This window comes from Heloderma suspectum, chromosome Z (genome assembly GCF_057233095.1).
Source record: "Heloderma suspectum isolate Gila_16-S chromosome Z, 16-S_ref, whole genome shotgun sequence".
NCBI classification, from domain to species: domain Eukaryota; kingdom Metazoa; phylum Chordata; class Lepidosauria; order Squamata; family Helodermatidae; genus Heloderma; species Heloderma suspectum.
In genome coordinates, this window is record NC_139476.1 from 14,598,643 (window position 1) to 14,610,411 (window position 11,769).

Consider the following 11,769-nt stretch of genomic DNA (forward strand, 5'->3'; position numbering starts at 1 on the left):
AGGATCTGTCCTTCCAATGAGCACTCAGGGTTGATTTCCTTTAGGATGGACTGATTGGACCTCCTTGCAGTCCAGGGGACTCATAAGAGTCTTCTCCAGCACCACAGTTCGAAAGCATCAATTCTTCGGCGCTCAGCCTTCCCAATAGTCCAGCTCTCACAGCCATACATTGCTACTGGGAAAACCATAGCTTTGATTAGACGGACCTTTGTCAGCAAGGTGATGTCTCTGCTTCTTACTATGCTGTCTCGGTTTGCCATAGCTTTCCTCCCAAGGAGCAAGCGTCTTTTAATTTCATGGCTACAGTCACCGTCTGCGGTGATCTTGAAGCCCAAGAAAATAAAATCTGTCACTGCTTCCATTTCTTCCCCTTCCATATGCCAGGAAGTGATGGGGCCAGATGCCATGATCTTAGATTTTTTAATGTTGAGTTTCAAATCAGCTTTTGTGCTCTCCTCTTTCACCCTCAACAGGAGGTTCTTTAGATCCTCTTCACTTTCGTCCTTTAGGGTGGTATCGTCTGCGTATATGAGGTTGTTGATAATTCTCCCGGCAATCTTAATTCCAACCTGTGATTCATCCAACCCGGCATTTCTCATGATGTACTCTGCATATAAGTTAAATAAGCAGGGCAACAATATGCAGCCTTGTCGTACTCCTTTCCCAATTTGGAACCAATCGGTTTTTCCATGTCTGGTTCTTACTGTTGCTTCTTGGCCCTCGTACAGGTTTCTCAGGAGACAGGGAAGGTGGTCTGGTACTCCCATCTCTTTCAGAATTTGCCACAGTTTGTTGTGATCCACACAATCAAAGGCTTTAGTGTAGTCAATGAAGCAGAAATAGACGTTTTTCTGGAATTCTCTTGCTTTCTCCATGATCCAGCGGATGTTGGCGATTTGATCTCTAGTTCCTCTGCCTCTTCGAAACCCAGCTTGTACTTCCGGTAGTTCTCAGTTCACATGCTGCTGAAGTCTAGCTTGTAGGATTTTGAGCATCACCTTGCTGGCATGTGAAATGAGCGCAATTGTATGGTAGTTTGAACACTCTTTGGCATTGCCCTTCTTTGGAACTGGAATGTAAACTGACCTTTTCCAGTCTTGTGGCCACTGTGGAGTGTTCCAAAATTGAGTGCAGCACTTTAACAGCATCATCTCTTAGGATTTTAAATAGCTCAGCTGGAATACTGTCATCTCTGCTAGCTTTGTTGTTACTAATGCGTCCTAAGGCCCACTTGACTTCACCCTCGAGGATGTTCGGCTCAAGTTCAGTGACTGCACTATCATGGCTATCAGGGACATTCAGATCTTTCCTGGATAGTTCTTCTGTGTATTCTTGCCACCTCTTCTTAATCTCATCTGCTTCTGTTAGGTCCCTGCCTTCTTTGTCCTTTATCATGCCCGTCTTTGCACAAAATGTTCCCTTGAGATCTCCAATCTTCTTGAAAAGATCTCTAGTCTTTCCCATTCTGTTGTTTTCCTCCATTTCTTTGCATTGTTCATTTAAGAAGGCTTTCTGGTCTCTCCTTGCTATTCTCTGGAACTCTGCATTCAGTTGGATATATCTTCCCCTTTCTCCCTTGCTCTTCGCTTCCCTTCTTTCCTCAGCTACTTTTAAAGCCTCATCAGACAGCCACTTGGCTTTCCTGCATTTCTTTTTCTTTGGGATGGATTGAGTTGCTGCCTCCTGAACAATGTTACGGACTTCCGTCCATAGTTCCTCAGGCACTCTGTCTATCAGGTCTAATCCCTTAAATCTATTCCTCACCTCCACTGTATATTCATAAGGGATATGATTGAGGTCATACCTGAATGGTTTAGTGGTTTTCCCTATGTTCTTCAATTTAAGCCGAAATGTTGCAAGAAGCAGCTCCTGATCTGAGCCACAGTCAGCTCCAGGTCTTGTTTTTACTGACTGTATGGAGCTTCTCCATTTTTGGCTGCAAAGGACATAATCCATCTGATTTCGATATTGACCATCTGGTGATGTCCATGTGTAGAGTCGCCTCTTGTGCTGTTGGAAAAGCGTGTTTGCTATGATCAGCGTGTTCTCTTGGCAACACTCTATTAGCTTTTGTCCTGCTTCATTTTGTACACCAAGGCCATGCCTGCCTGTTATCCCGGTGATTTCTTGACTTCCTACTTTAGCATTCCAATCCCCTATGATGAAGAGGACATCTTTTTTTGGTGTTAGTTCTAGAAGGTGTTGTAGGTCTTCATAGAACCGATCAACCTCAGCTTCTTCGGCATCAGTGGTTGGGGCATAGACTTGAATTACTGTGATGTTGAATGGTTTGCCTTGGATTCGTACTGAGATCATTCTATCGTTTTTGAGATTGTACCCCAGTACTGCTTTTCCCACCCTTTTGTTGACTATGAGTGCTACTCCATTTCTTCTAAGGGATTCTTGCCCACAATAGTAGATATGATGGTCACCTGAATTAAATTCGCCCATGCCTGTCCATTTTAGTTCGCTGATTCCCAAGATGTCGATGTTCAATCTTGCCATCTCTTGTTTGACCACCTCCAGCTTACCTTGATTCATTGATCTGACATTCCAGGTTCCTAAACAATATTGTTCTTTACAGCATCGGATTTTCTTTTCACCACCAGACACATCCACAGCTGAGTGTCCTTTCGGCTTTGGCTCAGCCGCTTCACTCTTTCTGACGCTACTTGGAAATTCCCTCTGCTCTTCCCCAGTAGTATATTGGACATCTTTCGACCTGAGGGGCTCATCTTCCAGCATCATCTCTTTTTGCCTTGTGATACATTCCATGGGGTTTTCTTGGCAAGATTGAATACTGACAGATATGTTCCATGTTCAAAAAGAAAAAACCAAGAAGAGAAAATGAAATGAAACCTATATACTCTATTTGATAAACAAATAAGAACATTGCAGTTTTACATGCGTTTCTTTATTTACTAGTTGGTTCATTAGTTGTATTGGTTGTATGACAGACTTTCCATGTACACTCAAACTCCGAAATGCTGCCAAATTATGGTTTCCAAGGGCCATTTTTTCACAGATGTGTTAGGCAGGCAATATGCACATGGGATGACATCTTACACTGTGGGTAGTTTGTGCTTCACCACTGCCTTGGCGTTCGATGGCCGACAGGGGCAGAGAGGTGGGCCGTAGGCCTAGATTTGCCTCTCTGCTGGAGTAGGGACAGGGAGTCCATGTCATCTGCCATGCAACCTCGCCTTCACCTGCAGGCTTGCATCTGAAAGTGGGGGATCCACCATTTCGCTTCTGGATTGTGGTGCTTCTCCTATACTGTCCTCAAGCGAGCGAGCACGTGCTCGCTCTCTCTGTCTCTCTCTCTCTCTCTCTCTCTCCCAGGCAACGGAGGGGCCAAGAAGGAGGGGCACCAGGTCCCATGGCCCCCTTGCTCCCTGGCTCTCTGCTTGGCAAGCGAGCGAGGGGGAGCCATGATGAGGAAGAGGAGGAGGGGAGGAGCAGCTGGGGACCAGGGCGGTGAGAAGATCGCCTCACTGAGGGCGGGGGCCCATTGGGGGAGTCTGGCCCAGAGGCCTGCAAGACCCAGAGCCGGCACTGTAGGCCAGCCATAAAACCCGGGACTACTTGCATCGGAAGGATGTTCTCTGTCATTGAGCTACGGTCTTTCCTCTAAAAATAAAAGAAGTTTCCAGTCTGCGTGGTTCTAAACGGAGCGCTGATTTAACTAAGAAGCTGCTTTATACTCGGGATGTACGAAAGGTACTTACCTTTCGTGGATTATGCTGATGGTGGGGGGGGAGGCACTCCGTTCCTCCCCCCCCCCGGAATTCTGGCCGGCTGGCTGTGCTCTGCAGCGATTCTGTGGAGCCGCCGGCCGGCTCCGCCAGCAGCTGGACATCCGGCCGCTGGCTAGCAGGGACGCAAATGGCGGCGGCCGTAGCCACCACCGTTTGCATCCCAGCAGTCAGCCGTGATAGGCTACGTAAATGTTTACGTAGCCTATCACGGCTAATTAAAAAAAAAAAATTGTGTGTACGCAAATGGCGGCGCCCATGGGCACCACCATTTGCGTTCCTTATTTTGGCACGTCTTAGTCTACATAAACATTTACGTAGACTAAGATGGCGAAAATAAGGGGAACGCAAATAGCGTAGATGCTATCACTTTTTTTAAAAAAAAAAACGGGAAATGGCAGCAGCAGCAGCAGCCGGTCGGAAGACCTGCCGCCGCAGCCACTGACGCCGAACCGCCGCTGGAGCCTCCGCCGGAGCCGCCGCCACCAGGAAGATCCGCCCCAGGTAAGTCTCATCCCGGCGGGGTGGCGGGGGGGTGGCAGACCACTCCGTCACCGATTTCGGGGGGCCAAATGTGCTGGCATTCGGCCTCCCCGAGATCCGTGGTGGAATTCTCTGACATCCCTACTTTATACCCTATAGTGCAAGCAAGCCATAATTGTCTGCACAGACCATCAGCAGCTTTTCCGGGTTTCAAACAGGGGTCTCCTCCAGCCCTGCCTGGAGAAGTCGGAGATTGAACCTGGGACCCTGCATGCAAAGCAGGGGCTCTCTACCACTGAGATGCAGCCCTGAACTGCCATACTCCTGAATTACTGCATCAAAACCTTGCTGTCCTACAGAGACGTTTTGCAGTTACGGGATGGTTGCTGGGATAGATTTGCTCCAAAGAGTTTCAGACTAATTCCTGGAGGACAGAACGATTGACCCTTCTTAACAATGGTACCTAACACAGAGAGAGACAACACATTAAAGGCAGTCAAGCACTGCACTGGGTTTGTTGAGCAGGAGAGAGAGGGGAAAGAAGAGCCGTTCCCTTCTCATCCTTCTTGTGGGGCTCCCAGGAAGCATCTTGGCTGACCACAGTTGGAGACAGGAGACTGAGCTAGATGGAGCCACTTCAGCCTGATCCCGGGGACTCATCTGTTGACATTCGTATTCATGGAGGAGGCTGGGTCAATCCAGAACTCTTATCCATGGTTAAGCCTGACGTAGCTCCCTTGTGAGAAGGTTCCTGGTGAATCATGTGTTGTTATTCTCTTGCTTTGCTTTGATTATTATATATTGGTTTTCCTCGAAAGCCCCCTTGGCAGTACTTGAATGCTGAAAGGCTGGACAAAATTAATTAAATACATAATAAATAATACTAAATGTGCTGAATTAGATGGAACTTATCCAGCAGGGCTCTTGTGATGTTGCAATGAAATGCAGCTCGGAATGCAGTGGTGTATTTGTGTGTGTGTGTGTGTGTGTGTGTGTGTGTGTGAGAGAGAGAGAGAGAGAGAGAGAGAGAGAGAGAGAATTCTTGGTTTATGGCCTGAAATGGTTTATGGTCTTTGTCCCGAGACTTTGTCCCGAGATTTTTATCTCCTCCTGCTTCTCATCAGTCCCACTGGGATCCCACCGACCCTCAGTGTCACTCTCATCCCAGGACAATAACTGAGAACAACCTTCACTACCTTGCCTTGGCATTTGCCATCAAGGAGCTCAACGAGAATCCAGCTCTCCTACCCAATGTGACCCTGGGCTTCCGCATCTATGACCACGGCAACTTTGGAAGATGGATCTACTTGAACACCCTGTCCCTGCTCTCCACATGGGGCCAAACTTTTCCCAATTATAAATGCAACAGGTGGGATAACCTGCTCTCTGTTATTGGGAGTCTCGACTCCACGTCCTCAAGGCAGATTGCATCTCTCATGGGCATCTTCAAGATCCCTCAGGTAAGAGGGTTCTGCAGAACTCAGGAATGCAGAGACGCAAAACCCGGCCTCTGACAACGGTCTCTTACCCATGCTGTGGGTGTGTGGTGCCACCGTGTTTCCCGGCAGGAGAAGGAGGAGAACCTCCAACTTTTGTCAACCTGCCAGATAGTAACCCTGGTGGTAGCCATTCACCTGAGTTTGCTATGACATGACTGATCCCAGCCAGCAATGGGGTTTGGGCAGGGGGGACACAACTGCATTGGGAGATACAAACACAAGGAGTATTGTGACACCTTACAGACTGAGAAACGAACAAGGTTTCCAGAGACTCTTGGTTGCTCTGGCTGCCAATGACCAACACTGCTACTGTCCGTGGGGGGAGCCCTCCCCCCAACACACCGTCCTCTTGAGGAGCCCCGGGCATGAGCGCTGGCATGCCACTGAGCCCCTTCCTCCTGCGCTAGGTTTTAAGGAAGCCTTTGACAGCTGGCGTGGGGCAAGACAGGTCCCGGCACGGACAGCCCCAACCATAAGTGCCATAAAGCTCTTTGTTGATTTTGCTGCAACAGACTAACACAGCTGTCCCCCTGGAAATTCCTTCCTTCAGCTCATGTATGGTGTCTTGGAACCTATTCAAAGGGAGAAACTGGTATTTCCTTCCTCCTTCCGCATTGAGCCCAATGACATGCTGCAATTTGAGGGCTTAGTCAGGCTTCTCCTGCATTTCAATTGGAACTGGATTGGGCTGTTTGTTTCAGAGCATGACGTTGGTGAAAATTTCATCTGGACGTTGACATCAATGCTGAAACTGAATGACATCTGTTTGGCCTTCAGCCATATGGTCGATAGGGTGTATGCTACACCTCTAACAGAGTTTATCGATTCTGAATCTTGGGCTGAGTTGCAAGTGATGATTCTCTTCGGGGACTTCCAGCTCTTAGCAAGTGTTGCATTTGCAATGGCACACAATCAATATTTTACCAAGAACTCGTTTAGGAAGGTCTGGATCTTAACAGCGCATCTGGAATTATCTGCAACAAAATCCCACTGGGGCATTCCTGATCTAAAACCTTTCCATGGTGCTTTGCACTTCACAATCCACAGAAGGCATCTGCCAGCATTCAAACAATTCTTCTGGGCTTTAGATCCACTCCGACCAAAAAGAGACGTCTTTCTCCATGACTGGTGGGAAAGGGCATTTTCCTGTCGGTTCCTGAAACCAGGCCAACCCCTTGAATATGGAGTGAGGTGGTGTACAGGGGAAGAGAAACTGGCGGACCTGCCATCCCCCATGTTTGATATGAGCATGACCAGTCACAGCTACAGCATCTACAATGCCGTCTACTCCGTGGCACATGCGTTGCATGCCAGGTCTTCATCTGAATCTGTACATGCCATGATGGGGGAAGGCAAGGGGCTTCTGAGCATCCAGCCATGGCAGGTAACAGCCTCCTTCACAATTGCTTCTCTTAATTAAGTGTCTGGTTGATGATTTCAGGCATCAGGTACTGGAAGCAAATGGTGAGCCTGGAAGAAGGTCTCTTAGTGTATTCTAAAGATCCTAAGGAAAAGATTCCCCAGGGATATTCTTCCACGGCCACCATTCCCTGGAAAGAGCACTAGGAAGTGGGCAGAGAGTAGAAGGGGCCTTTTGTACTTTTGTAATAAGAATGTGTGTAGATATATAGAGAATGAGGAGGGAGGAATCACGCAAGCTCTCACCCTACACATCACGCTAGTCTATACAGCAGTACTGACCCCCCTCCCAAGCCTTGCAGTAGCAAACAGCGGGAGCCCCCCCACCCCCTCCTCAGGGACCTTTTTTCCAGCCAGCAGCTGAAACTCAGATGTTGTTCTCTTTGCTGGTTGGAGCCCTGCTCCCTCTCATGGCCACACAGAGAGATCCGGATGTGTTGTAGCAAGCAGACACCAGACGAAAACCTCCAAACGACTGGACTAGGGATGCAGGAGAATTCAATGTCTACCGGCAGAACGGGACAATGGGCCCTGTTTGCAACCCCAAATGCTGGTGTGAGCAGGAGAATGTGGTCTCCCAAAACATTCGCAACTTCTCAAACAGGCACTCACTTTCAGAAAATGCACACATTTTGAAGAGAAAGAAGTTAGCTATTGCACAACTTTGAAAATGCACCATTTCACCCCTTAGTCTATAGGGAAAATTTGTGCAACTCTGGAAATTTGTGCAAATTGGAGGTTTATTCTTTTCTTCTTTTTTTGCACAACTTTCCCATTCAGGCAAACTTGGAAATGTTTGCAAAGGCAAGTGCAAATCCAGACTGATACTACAATACTGGAAGGATAAAAGCTCAATGCCTATAATGCAGTGGACTGAAGACTTCACAATGCTAGCCATGTCTGAAAGAGCGGCATATAGGTGTCACTTGCGAACAGTCTTAAATTGGGATGTCTGGTCGGCTTTTACTGACGTTTATGTGTAATCTAGTCTGTTTTCCTTTCCCCCCCTAGAATGTTGTAATATTTGGAACTGAGGGCTTTGGAGCATGCTTTTATATTCTCAACTTTTTGGCTTTGTTATGTTTTTGTTTGTTTTGTTGAAACTCACAATAAAAAATTGATAAAAGGGAGAAGCTAGTACTGAGCTGATGTTGGTGAAATCGAACACCGCTTCTTCCTCCATCCCTACACGGGATATGCATATTTTAACAGTTAGTGGCCAAGAAAGGGTGTGTTGTAGCAAGAAGGCACCAAGCAAACCCCGGAAACCACTGGGCAAGCAGCTTCTCACAGCTAGTGCCCAATGGAGATGCATCTTAAGCGTTGAGCCAAACAACAGAATGCGGAACAAAAGAGATTCCTAGCCTGATGGCAGGCACGGTACGTTCGACGATTTCAGACCTCACTCACAGTCACAAGAACCAGTCACCTCATTTTTCTAAGCACCTCTTACGTTTCAGATTCTTGGCTCTTTGAAGACTGCCCGGTTTAACAACAGCGCTGGAGATGAAGTCTATTTCACTGAAAACGGCGAGATGTCCTCTAGTTACGATATTGTGAACTGGATTTTCTGCCCAAATCGATCTTTAGCCCCCACAAAAGTTGGATGGATGCATCCAGACGCTCCCCCGGGACAAGACTTCATAATTAACTCAGAGGCAATCATCTGGCCTGCAGAGGTGGGATTGAAGTGAATCTTCTGGGGTCATGGGAGAAGTAAAGAATATTACAGTTCTGTCCTTTGAAAACAGATGAGACCAAAGACCTACTGTGTCCAGGGTGTGGCTATTACCCAATGCAAAAACAAAAATATTTGGTTGCAGGAAGTTCCAGCTTTAGAGCCCAACGTCGTCATGTAGACTAGAAAAAGGCCTCTGTCTAAAACGCTGGAGAGCTGCTGGCATTCATGCAGACCCTATCAGACTGGGGGGACCAAGTGTCTGAGTCAGTAGAAGGCAGCTTCCAAAAGTCATATTTCTGTCTCAGAATATACTTTATTTAAGCCTTGATTACAACAGTTCCAAGTCACCTGAAGGCATTCGGAAGAGATTCGGCCCCCCTAAATTGGTGAAAAAATCCATCTTGTAATGGGAACTCCACTGAGTCATTCTGAGTCTAGCTGAGTGCAATTTCTGTCATCTGGTTATCCTCAACTGTTTGTCTTCTACCATTTAGAAGATACCCTTTGCGAGGTGTGTGCAGAGATGCCCTCCAGGACACTGGAAAAAAGATCCAGAGGAGAAGCCGATTTGCTGCTACGGATGTGATCGTTGTCCAGAAGGGACAATTTCTAACTGGACAGGTAGCTTAAAGTTTGAGAGCCACATAGAAGTGCAGGATGTACTGAGGTAAGAGTGGAGCTAGGACAAGAGGGGATCATAGACCAGGAGTCTGCCATTTCCCCCAGGAATAGATTTTTGGCAATTCCATTTTAGATTGCATATTTCGGTGGTTTACTTGCTTGCAAAGTCTTCAAAACTAATGTTTCAGTCCATAATCTGAAGACAATGACAGATATTTATTTGTTCATTTGTTTGTTTCTTTATCTGTGCATTCAGAAGGTACTGCAGGTGACAGATTGTGATTCCATTATTACAGTTCCCAGGTTTTCATTTCTGCTTTTGGAATTTGGGTTTTTCTTCTTTGCAGAATATTGAACATGAGTCTGATATAGGGGAGTGTCATACAAAAAAAGCATTTTATACATTATGAAATATGTTGCGGAAGCATAAAGAGAGGGCAATTAAAGGGAGTTTGTGCACTTCGGTGTACAAGAAGCTTCAGAGTGGGGAATTCCATCTACGCCTGTGTGGAGTGATCTGCCCCAACATCTCTGCCATGTTTGAGATACTTCAATCGTTGTTGTTCATTCCAGATGCAGTTCGCTGTACTCAGTGCCCGGAAGATCAATGCCCAAACGAGAACCAAGACCAGTGTATCCCCAGAATTATCCAATTGCTTTCATATCAAGAGATACTTGGATTCATTTTAGCATCTCTTGCTGTTTTCCTGTCTCTGGTCACTTTCCTCGTCCTGGCAACCTTCATTAAACATCGTGACACACCCATCATCAAAGCCAACAACCGAGACCCCACCTACGTCCTCCTCATCTCCCTCCAGTTCTGCTTTCTCTGCTCCTTCCTGTTCATTGGTCAACCCACAGAAACCACTTGTCTTCTCCGACAAGCTGCTTTCGGCATCAGTTTCTCTCTTGCAGTTTCTTCAGTGTTGGCCAAAACTGTCACGGTGGTTCTGGCCTTCATGGCCACCAAGCCAGGAAACATGGCAAGAAAATTGTTGGAGAGACAAGTGACAAACTCCATCGTCCTGGCCTGTCCCCTCATCCAAGCTGTGCTCTGTGCTGTCTGGCTGGTAACCTCTCCCCGGTTCCTAAACCTGGACTTACATTCTCTTGCCAGAGAGATCATAGTAGAATGCAATGATGGCTCAGTCACCCTGTTTTTCACTCTCTTGGGTTACATGGGTTTCCTGGCTTTCATGAGTTTCACAGTGGCTTTCCTAGCAAGGAAATTGCCTGACAGCTTCAATGAAGCCAAGTTTATCACCTTCAGCATGCTGGTGTTTTGCAGTGTTTGGGTCTCCTTTTTGCCCACCTACCTGAGCACCAAGGGGAAGTCCATGGTGGCTGTGGAGGTCTTCTCTATCTTGGCTTCTGGGGCTGGTCTCCTGGGCTGTATCTTTCTACCAAAGTGCCACATTATTCTCCTGAGGCCCAGTCTCAACTGCAAGGATCATCTAATAAGGAGAAAGAATCTGTGATTTTTAATACTTTGGAGAATTCACTGTGAATTCATTGTCCAGTCCATCAACCACATTCCACCCTGCTATGTTCCTTTACAGGAGTTACCTATACTTTGTTTTATTTTACAATAAATCTATGCAATCACATCCATTATTTCTGTCTATGTTTTCCTGGAAGGTCGTAAGTTTGTTTGTTCATTTGTTTGTTTGTTTCAAGTTATGAAAAGCTTTCCGTATTGTTATGGTTTGAGTTTCGGTCTGAACAACCTTTCTGGGACACTTACAGCCCAACGATTCTGACTGCAAAGGGATTCCGGATCCCTTCCAACTCCGGGGATCCAGGATCCATGAAATTAACAGTCCAGTTAGCTTAATGTCTGTTCCAGGTAAATTGGTTGAAGGCATTATTAAAGAGAAAATTAGTCAGCAGAAAGAAGGACAAGCCATGCTGAAAAAGAATCAACATGGCTTCCACAGAGGTAAGTCCTGTCTCACTAACCTTTTAGAGTTCTTTGAGAGTGTCAATAAACATGTAGACAGGGGTGATCTGGTAGACGTTGTTTACTTGCCCTTCGAAAAGGCTTTTGACAAAGTCCCTCACCATAACCACTTATGGATCAGTAACTGGTTAAAGAACAGAAAACACAGAGCAGGAATAAATGGTAAATTCTCCCAATGGAGGGAAGTCAATAGTGGGATCCCACAGGCATCTGTATGGGGACCAATGCTTTTCAACTTGTTCATAAATGATCTGGAAGTAGGAGTGAGCAGTGAAGTGGCCAAGTTTGCAGATGACACCACATTATTTAGGGTGGTTAAAACAAAAAGGGATTGTGAAGAGCTCCAAAAGG

At 46.6% G+C, this 11,769-nt stretch overlaps 1 protein-coding gene across 3 annotated transcripts; it reads left to right on the forward strand.

Moving 5' to 3' along the window:
• The first annotated feature begins 6,366 nt into the window (after positions 1 to 6,366).
• LOC146333729 (vomeronasal type-2 receptor 26-like) lies at positions 6,367 to 11,072 on the forward strand. 3 transcript variants are annotated; one of them, XM_084826132.1, is made up of 4 exons: positions 6,367 to 7,121; positions 8,617 to 8,835; positions 9,332 to 9,458; positions 10,032 to 11,072. In XM_084826132.1, exons 1-4 carry the CDS (start codon positions 6,480 to 6,482, stop codon positions 10,934 to 10,936), a joined length of 1,893 nt encoding a protein of 630 aa, XP_084682258.1. In that variant the 5' UTR covers positions 6,367 to 6,479; the 3' UTR covers positions 10,937 to 11,072. The 3 variants fall into 3 exon arrangements, with proteins under 3 accessions (XP_084682258.1, XP_084682259.1, XP_084682260.1); XM_084826133.1 differs by having other exon boundaries at positions 6,391 to 7,121; positions 9,335 to 9,458; positions 10,032 to 11,071; XM_084826134.1 differs by lacking the exon at positions 8,617 to 8,835 and having other exon boundaries at positions 6,396 to 7,121; positions 10,032 to 11,068.
• The last annotated feature ends 697 nt before the right edge of the window (positions 11,073 to 11,769 follow it).

What these genes read in the sequence shown, in the direction of transcription:
- LOC146333729 (XM_084826132.1), top strand. Translation starts at nt 6,480, where the DNA reads ATGCTGAAACTGAATGACATCTGTTTGGCCTTCAGCCATATGGTCGAT. An exon ending in CAATCATCTGGCCTGCAGAG is followed by an intron (nt 8,836 to 9,331) that starts GTGGGATTGAAG and finishes TCTACCATTTAG; the next exon opens with AAGATACCCTTTGCGAGGTG. An exon ending in GACAATTTCTAACTGGACAG is followed by an intron (nt 9,459 to 10,031) that starts GTAGCTTAAAGT and finishes TGTTCATTCCAG; the next exon opens with ATGCAGTTCGCTGTACTCAG.